We start from the raw sequence: 20454 nt of genomic DNA on the forward strand, positions 1-20454 counted from the left end.
CAAAATTAAGGTGCCTGGGTGTGAGGTGGCTGAGCACATGGGCTGCCTTATGCAAAGAGAAGGGTGGGGGGAAGAAAGGCCGCCAGGAGCCGTGGATTTGACATGTAGGCACCGAGTCCCAGCAATAGCCCTGGTAGCAGAATTAAGTTGCTTTAGAACTTTTCCCCATGATTATAAAAGTAGTATGTATTTACAGCTATATTCATAAGTAGATGATATAATCATGGATAATGTAGTCTGGTGGATTTTTTTTTTTTTTTCCTGTTAACCCATCTACTGAAATGATGGCTTTTGTATAGCAATTGTTTCTCTTGTAGTTTGAATAAAGCAGAGTTCTGGAAATACTGAAAAACTGAGCTAACCTCTATAAAGATTTTGCTTTCATTGTCCAATAGTTTTTCAGACTTACTGCAGAGCACCAGCCCCTTTGTCAATGCCTTACCAGAATGAAGGCTTTTCTTTTTTATCTCAATTGGATAGATGTGTGGCTTTACTTGGCTAACTTACTGTGATATAAAAAATAATTTTTTCGGGGAGTCGGGCTGTAGCGCAGCGGGTTAAGCGCAGGTGGCGCAAAGCACAAGGACCGGCATAAGGATCCCGGTTCGAACCCCGGCTCCCCACCTGCAGGGGAGTCGCTTCACAGGCGGTGAAGCAGGTCTGCAGGTGTCTTGTCTTTCTCTCCCCCTCTGTCTTCCCCTCCTCTCTCCATTTCTCTCTGTCCTATCCAACAACGACAACAACAATAATAACTACAACAATAAAAAAACAACAAGGACAACAAAAGGGAATAAATAAAATATTTAAAAAAATTTTTTTTTAATTTTTTTTCTTTTTACTATTTCCTTTTGTTGCCCTTGTTTTATTGTAATTGATATATTCGTTGTTGGATAAGACAGAGAAATGTAGAAAGGAGAAGACGGGTGTGGGGGGTAGGTAGAAACCTGCAGGCCTGCTTCACTGCTTGTGAAGTGACTCCCCTGCAGGTGGGGAGCCTGGGCTTCAACCAGAAACCTTAAACCAGTCCTTGGGCCTTGCGCTACGTGCACTTAACCAACTGTGCTACTGCCTGACTCCCAATTGTGATTCTTAATGTGATTTTTCCCATTTTCAACACCAAATGTAGGTGGTATAGAAAGGAGAGCTCCTTTAAGTTTTCCTTAAGGTAGGGAATGGCTGTTTGGAATGTATTCGTTATATAGAACTAGTCCTTTATTTTGCCTCCAGGGTTATCACTATAATAACTCTGGAGGCAAAATAAACTACGCAGTGTCAGCACTACGAATACACTGCTCCTGATGGCTTTTTTTTTTTTTTTTTTTCATTTTATTGGATAGGACAGAGGGGAGGGGAAGAAAAAGACAGACACCTGCAGACCTGCTTTACCTCTTGTGAAGTATCCCCCTTGCAGGTTAATGTGCACTTAACCCAGTACGCCACCGCCCAGCCTCTACTTGTCCTACAATTCTAGCTCAGAAGATGAGCTGTGTGGTCCAGGAGGTGGCGCAGTGGTAAAGCTTTGGACTCTCAATCATGAGGTCTCGAGTTCGATCCCCAGCAGCACATGAGCCAGAATGATGTCTGTTTCTTTCTCCTATCTTTCTCATAAACAAAATCTGGGAGTCCGGCAATAGTGCAGCAGGCTAAGTGCACATGGTGCGAAGCGCAAGGACTGGCGTAAAGATCCGGGTTCCAGCCCCTGGCTCCCCACCTGCTGGGGAGTCACTTCACAGGTAGTGAAGCAGGTCTGCAGGTCTGTTTTTCTCTCCCCCTCCTCTCTCCATTTCTCTGTCCTATCCAACCACGACGACATCAAAAACAAGGGCAACAAAAGGGAATAAATAATTCTTTTTAAAAATAAAATCTTTAAGGAAAAAAAAAAGATGAGCTGCAATGCTGTGCCATCTGAACCTTTAATATCTGCAACTACCTTTAGTCTCCGGGTTCCAAGCTTCCCAGGGGGCGGGGCTTAGCCACAGGATGTGTGGGTCGCACCCCCCCTTCCGCCTAGCCGTTGCTAGGCTACGGGGGCAGAAAGCTGTGGCTGGTGACCGCATTGAGACTGCGGCCTTCTGTACCTGCTGTGAGGTGGCCCCCAGGCTCCTCTGCTGTCGGGGCGGAGCCCCTTCCCTCTCCCCTGCTTGAAATCTCTACGCCTTCCCCTCTCCCCTGCTTCCCTCCCACCCCCACTTTTCCCAGGACCTGGAAGCACTAAATCCCTGAATTCTATTTTGTGGAACCACTCCCCCAGCCCCTGACCTTCCTTCACCTGCCCCAGTCCCTCCATCCCCGACTCTTTCACTATAACGGGCTTTTCTGGTGGTGGGTGAGCAGCATGAGACCAGCAAGGGTCCTGACACTTGAGGAAGAAGAGGCTGGGGGGCATGCGGTCCTTCCTGGACCCTCAGGTGTGCTGCGAGAACCTGTTCCCTGAGGAGAGGCTGGGCTGGCAGGGGAGACAAGTGAAGCCACCGGGTTTCCCAACGTCGCTGCAGAGGTGGGGAAGGTTGGGACTCTGGACCGTGTTTCCACCTGCCGTGTTTTATTAATTTTCAGCTTCTCTGTAATCAACGGCCCTTAAGGAGACTGGGCAGGGTTTACGCCTGAATGCCGGTGTCCCTGACGTGTCCTCAGCTTCCTAGGCAGAAGTAACATGTTCCCAGCATTGGAAACAGAGCTAAAGCAGGAGGTCAGTACACAGAACTCCACCGAAATCCAGGAGCAGATCGGAAGGTACAGTTGGTTGGTGGCAGAGCTTAGTCTCCCAGGATAAAATGATTTGCATCAAAGTCTTTCACATGCTTTGTTTACAGAAATCCCTGGGTAGTAGGGAAGACCTTACGACAATGCTTATATGCTTGAAATACATTCAGTATACATGCTTGAATATTTGAAAAAAAATTTTTTTTCCTGGTTGAGACGGCCTCCTTCTTTCACAGACTCTTCCTGACCCTTATGAAGACTTTATGTACCGTCACCTCCAGTACTATGGCTACTTTAAAGGTAATAGCTTATTCTTATCCCGCTTCACCTTTCTAGGCTTTTGAAATACTATTTATTTATAGATGGTAGCACAGTGGGCTAAGCGCACCATGGAGAGGCGCAAGGGCCGGTTTAAGGCTCCCCACCTGCAGGAGGTCGCTTCACAAGTGGTGAAGCAGGTGTGAAGCAGGTCTGCAGGTGTCTAGTTTTCTCTCCCCCTCTCTCTGTTTTCCCTCGTCTCCCAGTTCCTCTGTCCTATCCAATAACAACAGCGATAACAAAATGGAGAAAATGGCCTCCAGGAGCTGTGGATTTGTAGTGCAGGAACCCAGCCCCAGCAATAACCCTGGAGGCCAAAAAAAAAAAAAAAAAAAATAGAAGGAAAAAAGGGGGGGCTGGGGAGACAGCATAATGGTTATGAAAAAGACTTCTACCTGAAGTCCCAGATCAAATCCCCAGCACTACCATAAGCCAGAGCTTTTTTTTTTTTTTTTTTTTTTTTTGCCTCCATAGTTATTGCTGGGGCTCAGTGCCTGCACCATGAATCCACTGCTCCTGGAGACAATTTTCCCCCCCTTTTGTTGACCTTGTTGTTGTGTAGCCTTGTGGTCATTGTTGTTGTTGATGTCCTTCTTTGTTGGATAGGACAGAGAAAAATGAAGAGAGGAGGGGAAGTCAGAGAGGGGGAGAGAAAGATACAGACACCTGCAGACCTGCTTCACGGCCTGTGAAGCAACTCCCCTGCAGGTGGGGAGCCGGGGGCTCGAACCAGAAGCCTTACACAGTTCCTTGTACTTTGCGCCACGTGCACTTAACCCGCTGTGCTACCTCCCGACCCCCAAGTACTCTTTCTGTGCCGTTCTCTCTGTTATCTCTCTCATTAAAGTAAATAATAATTATTAAAAAAAAAAAAAAGTAAGCCAAAGAGATGGAGTCACAGGCATTAAGTCCACACATGCCAAAAAATAATTAAGGAAAACGTAAAGAGGATTTGCAGTATGAGGCTCCAAAGGTCCCAGGTTCTATCTTGGGCACCACTTTAACCTAGACGAAAGAAGTGCTCTGGTTTCTATGGCTATTTCATAGAAACAAATGTATATTTTAAAAAAAAAACCATTTTTAGAAATTAAGGAGTTGTATTTAATCTATAGATCAGATTTCACAAGAACCAAGAAATTTTTTTTTCTTTGCCTCCAGGGCCTACACTACCAATCCACTGCTCCTGGAAGCTATTTTTTCCTTTATATTGTTTTTGCTGTTATTGCTGCTGTTGTTGGATAGGACAAAGGGAATTGAGAGAGGAGGGGAAAACAGAAGGGGAGAGAGAAAGATAGACACCTGAATACCTGCTTCACAACCCCACTGCAGGTGGGGAGCCAGACACTGGAACCGGGATCCTTACTCCAGTGCTTGTGTTTCGTGCCATGTGCACTTAACTGCTGCGCAACTGCCCTGCCCCCTCCAATAATTTTTAATACCTGCTTCTCCAATCTGTGAATACAGTCTAGTTTATTTACTTGTCTTTTAAAGAATTTCATGTTTTATGCTATTACAAATAGTATTCTTTTCAAATTTTGATTTGTTAACTCTGTTCCTACTATTTTTATTTATTCACTTTCGACACGGGTTATCATGCCAACACTACAAATCCATGGTTCCCGGCAGCCTTTTTTTTTTTTTCTTTTTAATTCTTTCTATTTTATTTGACAGAACAGAGAGAAATCAAGAGGGGAGGGAGAAATGGAGAGGGATAGATGCCAGCAGACCTTGTGAAGCAACCCCTGGAGATGGCGGTTACGGGACTGAACCCGGGTCCTTAATGCGTGGTGTTATGTGCACTTAACTGGGTGCGCCACTGCCTGGCCCCCTGTTCCTACTATTTAGAAATAAAATAGGAGGCCGTGTTGTAGTGCAGCAGGTTAAGCGCACATGGCATGAAGTGCAAGGACTGGCGTAAGGATCCCAGTTCAAGCCCCCGGCTCCCCACCTCCAGGGATGGTCGCTTCGAAAGTGGTAAAGCAGGTCTGCAGGTGTCTTTTTTTTTTTTTTTAATCCTTTTAAAAAAATTTTTAATATTTATTTTCCTTTTTGTTGCCCTTGTTTTTTTATTGTTATTGATGTTATCGTTCTTAGATAGGACAGAGAGAAATGGAGAGAGGAGGGGAAGACAGAGAGGAGGAGAGAAAGATAGACACCTGCAGACCTGCTTCACCGCCTGTGAAGCGACTGCCCTGCAGGTGGGGAGCCGGGGGCTCAAACCGGGATCTTTATGCCAGTCCTTGTGCTTTGCACCACGTGCGCTACTGCCGGACTCCCTTCAGGTGTCTTTCTCTCCCCCTCTCTGTCTTCCCCTCCTCTCTCAGTTTCTCTCTGTCCTATCCAACAACGATGACAGCAATAACAACAACAACAACAACAATAAAACAAGGATAACAAAAAGTAAAAAATAGCCTCCAGGAGCAGTGGATTCATAGTGCAGGCATGGAGCCCCAGCAATAACCCTGAAGGGAAAAAATTAAATTAAAATTTTATATTGATGTTAATTCTTGTTTTTCCTTGATTTTTAACAAGCACACTCACTGCTTAGCTCTGATTTATGATAGTGCTGGGGACTGTTTGAACCGGAGATTTTCAGACCTTCAGTCATGAAAGTCTTTTGTATAAACATTGTACTATCTCCCAGATCCCTGTTTTGTTTCTCAAGTGAAAACTAATTTATTGAAAATGGAATTTCCAGTTTGCCACATTCAGCCAGGCCCTCAAGACAAAGCTGCTTTGGGGTGGTCTGGGAGATGGCACAGTAGATAAAGCATTGGTGTCTCAAGCATGAGACTCAGAGTTCAATCACCAGCAGCACATGTACCAGAGTGATGTCTGGTTCTTTCTCCCCTCCTATCTTTCTCATAAATGAATAAATAAAATCTTTAACAAAAAAAGAAAGAAAAAGCTGCTTTGGGCCTCAGTGGGCTTCTCTACTTCCCAAATCCTCCCCCCCCCACACACCTGTGCCATGCTGCCTCTTAAATCTCCTCCTCGTTGTAAATTCCAGAAACTAGTGAAAACTCCATTCGGTAGAGGGTGGTAATAAAAGTAGTGGCAGCTTTGATAATGGTTTTGGTGTTGACCCAGATGATTTTAATGGACCGCCAACAACTTTATTTCAATTGCTGCTTCTTAGCTCAGCGAGCCAGTTTGCCAAACTCTGCTACAAATCAACACGTTTGGAAGAATAATTCTCGACACCTGTTGAATAGCTCTTTGGGGGAAAGAGATGAATTGGTGGCAGACCATCTGCAGAAGGAGAAACTGTTTTGTGAGTAATATTGTGTGTGAGCCCCAGAGCCCTCACTGTTTTGAACAGCCAACCCCTTTAGCTACTTAGGAGGACATGGCCTAAGAGAGTAGGGCGGGCGGTAGCGCAGCGGGTTGAACGCATGTGGCACAAAGCTTAAGGAGAACGTGGCCTAATGTGGAAGGAGCCCGAGGCAATTCACCGTGAGCACTGTTTCTGATACCACTCAAAAACACTCTCTAGGTACACTTTGGATTGTAAATTGAAATTGAAATTCTGCACACTGTGTGGCAGGAGAGCTTTGGACTTGCAAGCACAAGGTCCTGAGTTGATCTCTGGTGCTGCACATGCCAGGGTCCTGCTCTGACCTCTCTGTTTCTACACATCTTATGAAATAAATAAAGTAAATCTTTAATTGTGGGAGGGAACCCAGCACATTCTGAATTCTCTTCCTTTAAGTGGTTGGAAAATCCATTAATTCTTCAGGCAAGAGTAACACTTTCGGGGTGGGAGGAGATAGCATAATGGTTAGGCCAAGAGACGCTCATGCCCGAAGCTCCAAAAGTCCCAGCTAAAATCCCAGCACTACCGTAAGCTGGAGGTGAGTAATGTCTGGTAATTAAACAAAAAGGTTTTGGTTTTTTTTTGTCTCAAATGTAAGGTCTAGAGTTTGATCGATCCCTGGCAGCACATGTACCAGAGTGATGTTTGGTTCTTTCTCCTCCTCTCTGCTATCTTTCTCATTAATTAATATGACTATAGGTGATGGTGCAGCAGGTTAAGCACAAGCGGTACAAAGCGCAAGGACCGGCTTAAGGATCCGGGTTTGAGCCCCCGGCTTCCCACCTGCAGGGGTGGTCGCTTCACAAGTGGTGAAGCAGGTCTGCAGGTATCTCTCTCTCCTCTCTGTCTCCCCTCCTCTCTCAATTTCTCTCTGATCTATCCAACAACAACAACAACAAAAATAAACAACAATGGCAACAAAAGGGAAAAAACTAAAAAGTTTAAAGAAATTTAAAAAGAAATGACTAGGGGGAGTTGGGCGGTAGCGTAGCGGGTTAAGCACATATGGCGCAAAGCACAAGGACCGGCATAAGGATCCTGGTTCGAACCCCCGGCTCTCCACCTGCAGGGGGGTTGCTTCACAGGCGGTGAAGCAGATCTGCAGGTGTCTATCTTTCTCTCCCCCTCTCTGTCTTCCCCTCCTCTCTCCATTTCTCTCTGTCCTAACATTAGTAACAACAACAATTTAAAAAAAGGGGCAACAAAAGGGAAAATAAATAAATATTTTAAAAAATTTAAAAATATATGACTAGGAGCTCTTCAAAAACTCACCAAGCCACAGGTGAATACCAATATGTGTGGCTCGTGGACAGAAAGAGGCCTAGGGAGCGACTCCCAGGACTAAAAGCCCATACTCAGGGGTAGCTGGCACCAGACTAGGAGTTTGGCAGCAGGACTTCCGGGTCTGAGTTAAAGAAACAACTATTTGGGTGGGAGTAGATAGCATAATGGTTATGCAAAGAGACTCTTGTCCCTTAGGCTCCAAAGTTCCAGGTTCAATGCTCTGCACCACTATAAACCAGAGCTGAACAGTGCTCTGGTAAAAAATAAATAAATGGAAAAAAAAAAAACCTTTTTAAAAAAGAAAGAAAATCACCTAAGCCACAGGTGAGTACAGACACATGTGGCTTGTGGATAAAAAGGGGGTGAGTAGGGGTTGGGCGGTAGTGCAAGAGGTTAAGCGCACATAGCACAAGTGGGGTCACTTCACAAGTGAAGCAGGTCTGCAGGTGTCTCTCTTTCTCTCCCCCTTTCTGTCTTCCCCACCTCTCTGGATTTCTCTCTGTCCTACCCAGCAACAATGACAGCAGTAACAATAATAACAACAAAAACGATAAACAACAAGGGCAACAAAAGGGAAAAAATAACCTCCAGGAGCAGTGGATTCATAGTGCAGGCACCGGGCCCCAGCAATAACCCTGGAGGCAAAAAAATTTAAAAAAAAAAAATTAATGAAACCAAGAGCTGGTTTGTTTAAAGAATAAATCAAATAGATAAACTACTGGCTAGACTCACAAAAAGAAAAAAGAAAGAAAGCAATGGTAAAACCAATCAGGAACAAGGGAGATGAAATTACAACTAAAGATGAAGAGATACAAAGAATCATACATGAATATCATGAACATCTCTATGGCAATAAATCGGATAGCCTAATGGATGGCCTAGATGGATGTGGTGGCACACCTGGTTGGGCACACGCTTCAAAGCACAAGGACCCGGGTTCAAGCCCCAGTCTCCACCTGCAGGGGGAAAGCTTTGCAAGTGGTGAAGCAGTGCTGCAGGTGACTCTCCCTCTCTACACCCCCTTCCCTCTCAATTTCTGGCTGTCTCTATTCAATAAATAAAGATAATAAAAAAAATTTTTAAAGGAGAGATGGTTGCTTTTCTAGAATCACTTGCCAAACCTAACCCAAGAGGAAGGATATTATTTAAACAAGCCAATCACTAATTTAGAAATTGAATTCATGGGGGCTGAGTGGTGGTACACCCAATTAAACATATATAGTACTAAGCGCAAGTCCCCATACAAAGATCTGGGTTTGAGTCCCAAGCTCCCCATCTTGTGGGGTAGGGAAGGGTTGCTTCACAAGCAATGAAGCAAGTCTGCAAATATCTTTCTCCCTCTCTCTAGCCTCCTCTCTCAATTTCTTTCTTTCCTATCCAATAAAATGAAAAAAAAAAAAATGTCTGCCAGGATCAATGGATGTGTAGTGCTGGCACTGAGCCTCAACAATAACCCTGGAGACAAATAATAATAATAATAATTAAAAATCTACCCAAGTTGTTGTATTATACCAAAGTAAAAGACTCGGGGGCGGGTGGGGGCGGGGTTCAGGTCCTGGAACACAATGGCAGAGGACCTAGTGTCCTGGAGCCCTACTTCCCCAGAGCCCTGCCCCACTAGGGAAAGAGAGAGACAGGCTGGGAGTATGGATCCACCTGTCAACGCCCATGTTCAGTGGGGAAGCGATTACAGAAGCCAGACCTTCCACCTTCTGTACCCCATAATGACCCTGTGTCCATACATTCAGAGAGATAAAGAATAGGAAAGCTATCAGGGGAGGGGATGGGATATGGTGTTCTGATGGTGGGAACTGTGTGGAGTTGTACCCCTCTTATCCTATGGTTTTGTTGGTGTTTCCTTTTTATAAATAAAAAATAAATAATAAATAATAATAAATTTGGCCTCAGCCTCCCAAAGCCTACAGGGAAGATAAAGAAGAGGGTTTAACAGACACTGTGCTTCACCTCAGGGATTGAGATAACATTAAAACAACTGTTAATTTCAAAAATAATAATAATAACCACAACAACAATAAAAACAACAAGGACAACAAAAAAGAAAAATATAGCCTCCAGGAGCAGTGAATTCCTAGTGTAGGCACTGAGCCCCAGCAATAATCCTGGAGGGAAAAAATAAGGGGGGGGGGGAACCATTTACAACAGACCCACAGCTGACATTCTCAGTAGCCCTGATTCAAGCCCCCAGTCTCCACCTTCACAGAGAAAGCTTCAGAAGTGGTGAAGCAGGGCTGCAGGTGTCTCTCTGTCTCTCTCCCTCTCTAACTCCCCCTTCCTCTCAATTTCTGTCTGTCTCTATCCAATACATAAAGATAATAAAATTTTTTTAAAAAGGGGGGGGGAGAGAGTGCCATAGTGGATAAAGCATTGGAGTCTCAAGCATAAGGTCCTGAGTTCAGCCCCCGGCAGCACATGTACCAGAGTGACATCTGGTTCTTTCTCTCCTCCTGTCTTTCTCATGAATAAATAAATAAAATATATTTTAATTATATTAAATTTTAAAAAATGAGGGAGAGAGACATCTGTGGCCCTGCTTCACCACTGGTGAAACTTTCTTCCTGCAAGTTGGGGCTGAGGGCTTGAACCTGGGTCCTAGCACATTGTAACATGTATGCACAACCAGGTGCACCACCACCTGGCACCAAAACTCTAAATTTTTTTTTTTTGCCTCCAGGGTTATCGCTGGGCCTCAGTACCTGCACTATGAATCCACTGCTCCTGAATGCTATTTTTTCCCCTTTTGTTGCCCTTGTTGTTTGTTGTTGTTGCTACTACCATTGCTGTTGTATAGGACACACAGAGAAATCAAGAAAGGAGGGGAAGACAGATGGGGAGAGAGAAAGATAGACACCTGCAGACCTGCTTCACCACTTGTGAAGCAACCCCCCTGCAAGAGTAAGGGGCTCAAACAGGGATCCTTACACTGGTGCTTGTGCTTCATACTGTGTTGCTTAACCCACTGCTCTACCGCCCAGCCCCCCAATAACTCTAAGATTTATAAACAAAAATATTGGTGAAATTTCACTGGACCTTCACATCAAAGATATATGTGGAGACTCAACACCCTGCACGTCAGAAATGAAAACAAGAATAAATAAATGGAATTACATGAAACTAAAATGCTTCTACATATCAAAAGCAAACTACACAAGGATAACCAGTCAACCCAGTGAATGGAAAAAGATATTTGTACATCAAAAAAAGATATTTGTACAAGTGACCGATATCAAACACCTATACTAAATTGGTACTGAGCTACAAAATAAGCAACAGTAACCCAATAAAGTAGGTCACGGGGTCTGGTGGTAGCGCAGTGGGTTAAGTGCACATGGTGTAAAGTGCAAGGACTGGTGTAAGGATACCAGTTCAAGCCCCTGGCTCGGCTCCCCACCTACAGAGGGGTCGCTTCACAGGTGGTGAAGTAGGTCTGCAGGTGTCTGTCTCTCCCCCTCTTTGTCTTCCCTTCCTCTCTCCATTTCTCTCTGTCCTATCCAACAACGATAGCAATGACAACAATAATCATAGCCACAACAATAAAACACAAGGGCAACAAAGGGGTGAAAAAATGGCCTCCAGGAGAAGTGGATTCATAGTGCAGGCACAAAGTAGATCAAAGATCTAAACAGACAGTTCTAAAGAAGAGATACACGTGCCCAACAGACCATGCTCCACTTCACTTATAATTAGAGTAATGCAAATTCAAACTACACTGAGATAGTTCACACCTGAGAGAATGACTTACATCAACAAACCAGGAAATGACAAGTGTTGGGGAGGTTGTGAAGAAAGGGAACTCTGCTACACTGCTGGAGGGAATGCAAACTAATACAATACAGCCCCTTTGGAAGACTGTATGGAGAGCCCTTAAACAAATAAAAATGGAAGTACCTTATGACCCAGCAATATCACTCATAGGTATTTATCCAGTAGACCTCAAGCACTAATTCAGAGGGACATATGCACCCCTATATTCATAGCTGTGTTATTCTTAATAGCCAAAGAGTGGAAGAAACCTAAATGCCCATCAAGAAGTTGATACATATATTTGATGAAATACTACACTGCAATCAAAAGATGATTTTGTGTCCTTTGGGACAAAATGGATGGAACTAGAGGTGACTATGCTTAGTGAAATAAGTAAAGAGGGGAGTTGGGCGGTAGCGCAGCGGGTTAAGCGCACGTGGCGCAAAACGCAAGAACCGGCTTAAGGATCCCGGTTCAAGCCCCCGGCTCCCCACCTGCAAGGGAGTCCCTTCACAGGCGGTGAAGCAGGTCTGCAGGTGTCTATCTTTCTCTCCCCCTCTCTGTCTTCCCCTCCTCTCTCCATTTCTCTCTGTCCTAGCCAACAACAATGATGACATCAATAACCACAACAATGTTAAACAATAAGGGCAACAAAAAGGGAAAATAAATAAATATAAAAAAAAATTAAAAAAAAAAAAAAGAAAGAAGTAAAGAGACGAAAGGCCAGATGGTTTCATGTAGAATCTAGAGATCTGCTTTACACAAACTTGCCCGCCCCCCCAAAAAAAAAGAAATCACACAATGGAAGCAAGTAAACTGTACGACTTATGAGAGCTTAGGTGGTTATCATTGTGAGAAGGGAGGGTGGGGGTAAGGGACCTTGATTGTGGGTGAGGTGTGGAACTATACATTATAATCTTACAATATTGTAACAGACTATTACTAACAAATAAAATTTTAATTAAAAAAGACAGATAGGAGCTAAGTTTTAGAAGGGTGCATTGGTCTCTCTTTTTCTCTAATATTTTAAATATTTTAACTTCATGGGAGAGATACAGAGCAACACAGACATACCAGAGCACTGCTCAGCTCTTGCTTATGGTGGTGCTAGGGATTGAACCTGAGATCTTGGAACCTCAGGCATGAAAGTCTTTTGCATAGCCACTATGCCGTCACCCTAGCCCGCTGTCTCTAAATTTTTTTAAATTAAAAAATTAAGGTCCCAGGAAATAACTCACTTAATACAGCACACAGTTTACCATGCGCAAAGACCCAGGTTCAAGCCATGCAAAAGGAGGAACCTTCACCAGCAGAGGGGCAGTATTGCAATGTTTCTCCTTCTCTTTCTGCTCCTCTCTGTTTCCATCTGTGATTTGAAAGGAAGATGAAGATGAAGAAGAAGAAAAGTCCTCTGAAAGTGTCAGAATCATGCAGGTGCAAAGCCCAGAGGCAAAAAATAGTGACTCAACTGCAAGTCCTCCAGCAAAGTCAAGAGAAAGTGTGCCCTAGAGCAGGCAGATGAGCTAGCTCCCAACTCTAGACTATGTCGAGTTTTAGCACAGTTTAATGCTGCCATTCCTGGATTAGATCTTTCTTTTTTTTTCCTCCAGGGTTATTGCCAGGGCTTGGTGCCTGCACCACAAATCCACTGTTTCTGGAGACCATTTTTTCCTTCTGTTGCCCTTGTTGTTTTTATCATTGTTGTGGTTATTGTTGTTGTTGTTGTTGCTGTCATTGGATAGGACAGAGAGAAATTGAGAGAGGAGGGGAAGTCAGAGGGGAGGAAAGAAAGACACCTGCAGACCTCTGAAGCAACTCCCCTGCAGGCGGGGAGGCGGGGAGGCGGGGGCTCGAACCGGGATCCCTACGCCAGTCCTTCCGCTTCTTAAAGAAACATGTTGACTTGCACATCTGTGTTTAGATCTGAAATGCAGTGCTTAATTAGTTGTTATAGCTGAGCTGTGAAATTCTCAGTAAAGAAAATGGCAAGTGTTCACTCATTCCCTTTCCCTTTAGCAGATTCCCTTATGCTGAACTCACCACTTCTTAAAAGCAGACAACTTCTTCATAATGACTTTGGTGACTTAAGCCCACGTCTTCGAGAACCCCCAGATCTCTTTGCCTTTTTCTCAGGCAATGGGCCACTGCAGGCTCCAAGATGGCCAGTAGAATGTGAGGTCATTAAGGAAAATGTTCATCATATTGGTAAAGTAATTTATGTATTGTGAACTTGCTGCTCTTTATTATGACTTTATTATGGGAATTTTATTTTGGGGTGTGTGTGTGTGTGTGTGTGTGTGTCTGGAGCCTCACACATATATGATTTTAGTACTACAGGCCAGTTTTTCATTCAGAGTGGAAGAGAGACATAACACCTCCCTACTGGGGTTCTAACCTGGTCCAAGAATGACAAGACATGTGCCCTGCCTGGGCTAACAGATCCAGAAGTTCCATTTTAAATCTCATGTACTAAAACACAATACAGGACAGATTCAACATCTGTTCATTCACCCAGATATGATGAAGCTCTGAGAAAAACGCTATCAACTCACCAAAGTATAAAGTTACAGGGCAGGGAAGCTAGCTAACATAATGGTTATGCAAAGAGGCTCTCTTCCTAGAAGCTCCAGAGACCCTGGTTTAATCCCCAGCACCAGCCAGAGCTGAGCAGTGCTCTGGAATAAAAAAAAGTTATAGTAAAGTATGAACTAGACTACTTCTGAGTTTATCAGAATTGAAAGATGCCTTTCTAGAGATCAAAACACATTAGGAATTAAATTTTTTCTAGACTTAACCTCAGTGTTATATGTTTAGTTAAGTTTTATAAGAGTATTTTTTTTTTATTTTTAAAAATTTTTTATAAGACTCAAGCTGTACCACAGTGGTTAAGCGCATGTGGAGCAAAGCACAAGGACCTGTGTAAGGATCCTGGTTCGAGCTCCCGGCTCCCTACTTGTAGGGGAGTCGCTTCAAAGGTGGTGAAGCAGGTCTGCAGGTGTCTGTCTTTCTCTTCTCCTCTTTGTCTTCCCCTCCTCTCTCCATTTCTCTCTGTACTATCCAACAATGACAACATCAGTAACAACAACAGTAATAACTACAACAATAAAACAAGGGCAACAAAAGAGAATAAATAAATATTAAAAAATCATTATTGTTGTTATTGATGTCGTCATTGTTGGATAGGACAGAGAGAAATGGAGAGAGGAAGGGAAGACAGAGATGGGGAGAGAAAGATAGACACCTGCAGACCTGTCACTGCCTGTGAAGGAACTCCCCTGCAGGTGGGGAGCCTGGGGCTCAAACCAGGATCCTTTTGCCGGTCCTTGCACTTTGCACCACCTGGTGAAAAGTTGTATATATTTTTTAATGTTTATTTATTTATTTATTTATTTCCTCTTGTTGTTTTATTGTAGTTATTATTGTTTTTGTTATTGATGTTGTCATTGTTGGATAGGACAGAGAAATCTAGAGAGGACGGGAAGACAGAGAGGGGGAGAGAAAGACACCTACAAACCTGCTTCACCACTGGTGAAGCGAGACTTCCCTCAGGTGGGGAGCCGGGGCTCGAACCAGGATCCTTATGCTGGCCCTTGCGCTTTGCACCGCCTGCACTTAACCCGTTGCGCTACTCCCTGACTCCCGAAAAGTTGTATTTTTAAAAAACATATTTATTTTCCCTTTTGATGCCCTTGTTTTTTCATTGTTGTAAATGATGTCATTGTTGGATAGGACAGAGAGAAATGGAGAGAGGAGGGGAAGACAGAGAGGGGGAGAGAAAGATAGACACCTGCAGACCTGCTTCACCGCCTGTGAAGTGACTCCCCTGCAGGTGGGGAGCCGGGGTTCGAACCGGGATCCTTATGCCGGTCCTTGTGCTTTGCGCCACCTGTGCTTAACCCTCTGCTCTACAGCCCAACTCCCAGTATTTTATTTGTTAATTAATGAGAAAGGTAGGAGGAGAGAGAAAGAACCAGACATCACTCTGGTACATGTACTGCCAGGGATTGAACTCAGGACCTCATGCTTGAGAGTCCAGTGCTTTATCCACTGCACCACCTCCTGGACCACAAATTTAAATATTTTTAAGTTGTATTTTTACCAGCCTTGGTATAATTGATAAACAACCTATACATTGTAGTTTTAATTGTCTCCAGTTATATTTTGTGTTGTTTTCTTTTTCTTTTTTTTTTTCAAGTTAATACCACTAGATGGCACATGTCTCTGCTTTTCTTTTTCCTGCCAAATCACTTTATTGAAGAAACACTGATTTATAAAAACTGTTGTTGTCATTGTCTCCCTAAAATAGGTGTCAGCACACGCCATCCACCACTGAATTGTCTCCTCCTTGCAAGACAGAGCACCGGTCCTCAGGCTCCTTTTGTCCCTCAGACTTCTCCCTCTTTTGAGTCCTAGGATCTGCGAAAATGGACTACAGTCAGTCTATTGTTGTTTCTCCTTGTATTTTCTCTTGCTTCCCCGCCCCCAACCAGGATCTCACACATGTGTGATTTCAGCATTCCTGGGCCACCTTTTTCTTTCATATGTAGAGAGACAGAGAAAGGGACAGACCCCACAGCAGCCATAGCACCTGCCGTGCCAGAGCCTAAATATGGGTGGTGTGCATGGCAAGGCCACCTGCCACAGTCAGAAACATCAGGACAGGGAGTTGGGCTGTAGCGCAGCGGGTTAAGCGCAGGTGGCGCAAAGCACAAGGACCGGCATAAGGATCCCGGGTCGAGCCCCGGCTCCCCACCTGCAGGAGAGTCGCTTCACAGGCGGTGAAGCAGGTCTGCAGGTGTCTATCTTTCTCTCCTCCTCTCTGTCTTCCCCTCCTCTCTCCATTTCTCTCTGTCTTATCCAACAACGACAACAACAATAATAACTACAACAATAAAACAAGGGCAACAAAAGGGAATAAATAAAATAAATATTTTTTTTAAAAAGTAAAAAAAAAAAAAAAAAAGACATCAGGACACACTTTTTCCCTCCTTGCTTCTCTAGTGGATAAGAAAAACAAGCATAAGAAAAACAAGCATCATTCATGGAATACATTTACTGAGAAAACTGAAAACGGGCAAGTTTGCTCAGACATGCATCACTGAGCCTGAAATACAAGAGGTGAAACTGAAAATACAGGAACAGTTTCTATATTCAGTTTTGTCTAATTAAAAAGAGCCAGGAAATCACTCTAGCCTATGCAGTGCCAGAGGTTGAACTTGGGGCCTTATAAATTAAAGTCCGTCACACTTTCCTAGCCTCAAGTTATATATATTCTTTTTTCTTTCTTTCTGATAGAGACAGAAATAGGGAGAGACAGGGGGCCGGGCAGTAGCGCAGCAGTTAAGCGCACATGGCGCAAAGTGCAAGGACCATAGTAAGGATTCCGGTTTGAGCTCCTGGCTCCCCACCTACGGGAAGGGTCGCTTCGCAAGTGGTGAAGTAGGTCTGCAGGTGTGTGTCTTTCTCTCCTCCTCTGTCTTCCTCCCCTCTCTCAATTTCTCTCTCTGTCCTATCCAACAGCAAAATGGCTATGAGAACAATAACAATGACAACCACAACAAGGGCAATAAAATGGGAAAAAAATGGCCTCCAGGAGCAGTGGATTCACGGTGCAGATACCGAGCCCCAGCAATAACACTGGAGGCAAAAAAAAAAGGGGGGGGGGAGGGAGACAGACACAGAACAGAGATTAAAACTGTAGGAAAAGAGATTAAAACATTGAGAGGTTAAAACATTAAAGGGCTGGGTGGTGGCACACCTGGCTGAGTCACATGTTACTACAATGTGCAAGGATCTGGGTTCAAGACCCTGGTACCCACCTACAGGGGGAAAGCTTTGAGAGTAGTGAAGCAGTGTTGCAGGTGTCTCTCTGTCTCACTCCTTCTGTATCACCCCTTCCCTCTAGATTTTTGGCTGTTTCTATCTAATAAATAAAGATTTGAAAATTTAAAAAGGAAAAGAGACACACCTGTAGTACTACTCTACCATTTTTGAAGCTTCCCCTGCAGGTGGGGACTGGGGACTTAAACCCAGGTCTTCCAGCATGGTAATATATGGGCTATATAACGGGGCAACAAAAGGGAATAAATAATAAATAAACATTAAAATAAATATATATATATGGACTATACTAGGTGTGCCACTACCTGGAGCCTCCAGTTCATATTCTTTTTCTTTTTTAATGTTTATTTGTTAATAAGAAAGAAAAAAAGCAGAACATCTCTCCAACACAAATGACGCCAGGGATCAAACTCAGGATCTCATGCTTGGGAGAGTTAAATTATTTATTTTTAATTTTAAAATTATTATTATCTTTAATTGTTGGATAGACAGGCAGAAACCTACAGGCAAGGAGAGACAGAGAGGGAGAGTGACAGAGGGACACCTGCAGCCCTGCTGTACTACTTAGGAAGCTTCCCTCCCAATCCCCCCACCCCCACTGCCACAGGTTAGAACCAGGGACTTGAACCCTGCTCTTTACACACTGTAATGTGTGTGCTTAACCAGGTGCACCACCACCTGGCTCCCTGTATTTTAATTTTTTAATTATCTTTATTTACATATTGGATAGAGGCAGCCAGAAGTTGAGAGGGAAGGGGATGATAGAGAGGGAGAGAGACACACACCTGTAACATTGCTTCACCACTTGCAAAGCTCACCACCTGCAGGTAGGGGCTGGGGGCTTGAACCTGAGTCCTTGTGCACTGTAACACATGCGCTAAACCAAGTGCCCCACCACCCAGCCCCCTGAGTTCTGTGTTCTTAAAAATACAAGCTGATCTGCCCAGACACGAGGGCTTTACTATTTTATATATTAAATACGCTTGGTAGCCAGGAGGTGGCACAGTGGGTAGACAATAGAGCGCTTACATTTATAAACTTGATGTCCTGAATTCAATCCCTGGCATTGCATATGCCTGAATGATGTTCTAACATACATAAATAAGTTTTTAAACCTGCTTGTGCATTGGGGGGGGGGGTAGAAGATACCTCACCTGTACACAGTATGCCTTAGAATATGCAAGGTCCTAGGTTCAAGCCCCAGCACCACTTGGAAGCACCATGGAAGACATAGATGGTGCAGTGGTGCTATGGTGTCACTTCTCTCTACATCTCTCTGTTTCTCCTCTTTGTCCCTAAATAAAAATAAGTGGAAAAAGTGGGTCCAGGAGGCCACTCAGTGCTAGGTATCATGTATGTGCAGAACTCTGGCTTAATTCCCTCGTGTCACATTTTATTTAATTTATTTTTTCTTGTTTTATTTTTTTATTAGTGATTCAATATTGATTTACAAGATTGTAAGAGAATAGGGGTGTAAGTCCATACAGTTCCCACCAGCAGAGTTCTGAGCCCCACCCCTTCCATTGCAAACTTCCCTATTGTTTATCCCTCTGGGGTTATGGACCAAAATTCTTTTTTGGGGTGCAGAATGTGGGAGTTCTGACTTTTGTAATTGCTTCTCTGCTGGACCTGAGCGTTGGCAGGTCAATCCATATTCCCAGACTGTTTTTATGTTTCCATAGTGGGGTAGGGTTCTGGAGAGCTGAGGTTCCAGGAAGCATTTAGTGAAGTCATCTGCCCAGGGAAGTCAGGATGGAATCATAATAGCAGCTGGAACTTGGTGGTTGAAATGCAGCAAGATGAAAAGCAGGACAAACTTTCTAATAAGCAGGAACCATAAAGTAGGAATAGAGCAGATGAAAGTAGGGACCTTAGGGTGGAAGGAGACTAGGAAGCCTAGCCTAAGAATGTTCCTAGGAGCCTATGTCTTGAACTTGATAGCTAACATGGGGGTGGACTAGAAATACTGTCTCGGAAGATGGTGTCAGAGTTGAGAGTGGAACTAGGAAGCAGGATTAAGGCAGAGAGTTGTTCACAGACTTGAAGAAGATATATAAATGCAATTAACCGTTTTCCACAATGATATAACCCGGGGCCCATATCTATTCATATTTAGCACAGGAGCCTGTACAACCTCTGAGTCCTTGTCAGACTGAATTCACAGTCCATAGTCACAGCTGAGAACATTCTAGGCTGTGCTCAATTCAGAGCCAGTCCTCTTCTGCTGGCAGAATAGGCTGATCCAGCCTCCCTTTGGAGAGTGGGGCACCCTCATCATTGCTATTTCATAGTGAGGGTCCATATGCACATTGTGTGTGTGAACCAGAACACTGCTCAGCTCTGGTTTATGGTAGTGCTGGGCATTGGACCTGTGACATCAGACCTTAGGCACTAAAGTCATTTTGCATAACCATTATACTATCTCCCTAGCCCTACATGCACATTTTATAAAATGCTTTGTGTTAAACCCTTCCTCCTGGCCCTTCTGGAAAGGAGGAAAGTCTCCCTGTGAAGCTTTCAGACTTGGATTAAAGGAGGGAAATAAAAACAGGGAACTGGAATTTAATATCCAAGTTATTGTTTTGATAATCCACCAAACCACTAGATATTTAAAAGATCATATTTTTAATGTCAAGGAAGTTTAAAAACTAGAACCTTATTGTTTAAACCAAATTGTTAAAGCTTATACTTTAAAAAAAATGAACAATGTCTTTTACTGTATTATTATGTTTTCTGTATGCCTTGGCTTTCATTAGTGGTTAGTATACTTAAAATGATACTGAGAAGTCACTCATGTCCCATGTGAGCAATCGTTAAGAAAAATTTACTTTGAGGGACCAGGTGGTGGGGCTCTGGGTTGGTTAAGCACACATAGTACAAAGCACAAAGACCCACTCAAAGATCCTGGTTCAAGCCCCTGGCTCCCCCCCTGCGGGGGGTGGGGGCGGGAGTGGGTGGCTTCACAAGTGGTGAAGCAGGTCTGAAGGTGTCTTTCTCTCCCCTTCTCTGTCTTCCCTCCTCTCAATTTCTCTCTGTCCTATCCAATAAAATGGAAAAAATGGCCACCAGGAGCAGTGGATTTGTAGTGCAGGCACTGAGCTCCAGTGGTAACCCTGGAGTCAAGAAAGAAAGAAAGAAAGAAAGACTTAATTTGATGAAAAAAGTGTTACTTTTTTCTGAGACAGTCACTGTATTTACTCCTCTAAAATAATAAATCTTCTGTAAGTGAT

At 43.8% G+C, this 20454-nt stretch overlaps 1 protein-coding gene across 8 annotated transcripts in view; it reads left to right on the forward strand.

Moving 5' to 3' along the window:
• The first annotated feature begins 2022 nt into the window (after nt 1-2022).
• Nucleotides 2023-20454, forward strand: part of AGBL2 (AGBL carboxypeptidase 2) — a 56053-nt gene continuing 37621 nt past the window's right edge. For 5 of the 8 annotated variants that reach the window (XM_016186389.2, XM_060176406.1, XM_060176407.1 and 2 more), the window contains exons 1-5: nt 2329-2408; nt 2557-2689; nt 2940-3003; nt 6161-6295; nt 13400-13588. In XM_016186389.2, coding sequence (XP_016041875.1) covers nt 2654-2689; nt 2940-3003; nt 6161-6295; nt 13400-13588 — 424 coding nt within the window. In that variant the 5' untranslated portion in view covers nt 2329-2408; nt 2557-2653. Of the gene's footprint in view, nt 2084-2328; nt 2409-2556; nt 2690-2939; nt 3004-6160; nt 6296-13399; nt 13589-20454 lie in introns of those variants that run through there. The other 3 variants (XM_060176403.1, XM_060176408.1, XM_060176402.1) reach the window with 2 other exon arrangements.

The sequence above is a fragment of the Erinaceus europaeus genome, chromosome 17, assembly GCF_950295315.1.
Source record: "Erinaceus europaeus chromosome 17, mEriEur2.1, whole genome shotgun sequence".
Lineage (NCBI taxonomy): Eukaryota > Metazoa > Chordata > Mammalia > Eulipotyphla > Erinaceidae > Erinaceus > Erinaceus europaeus.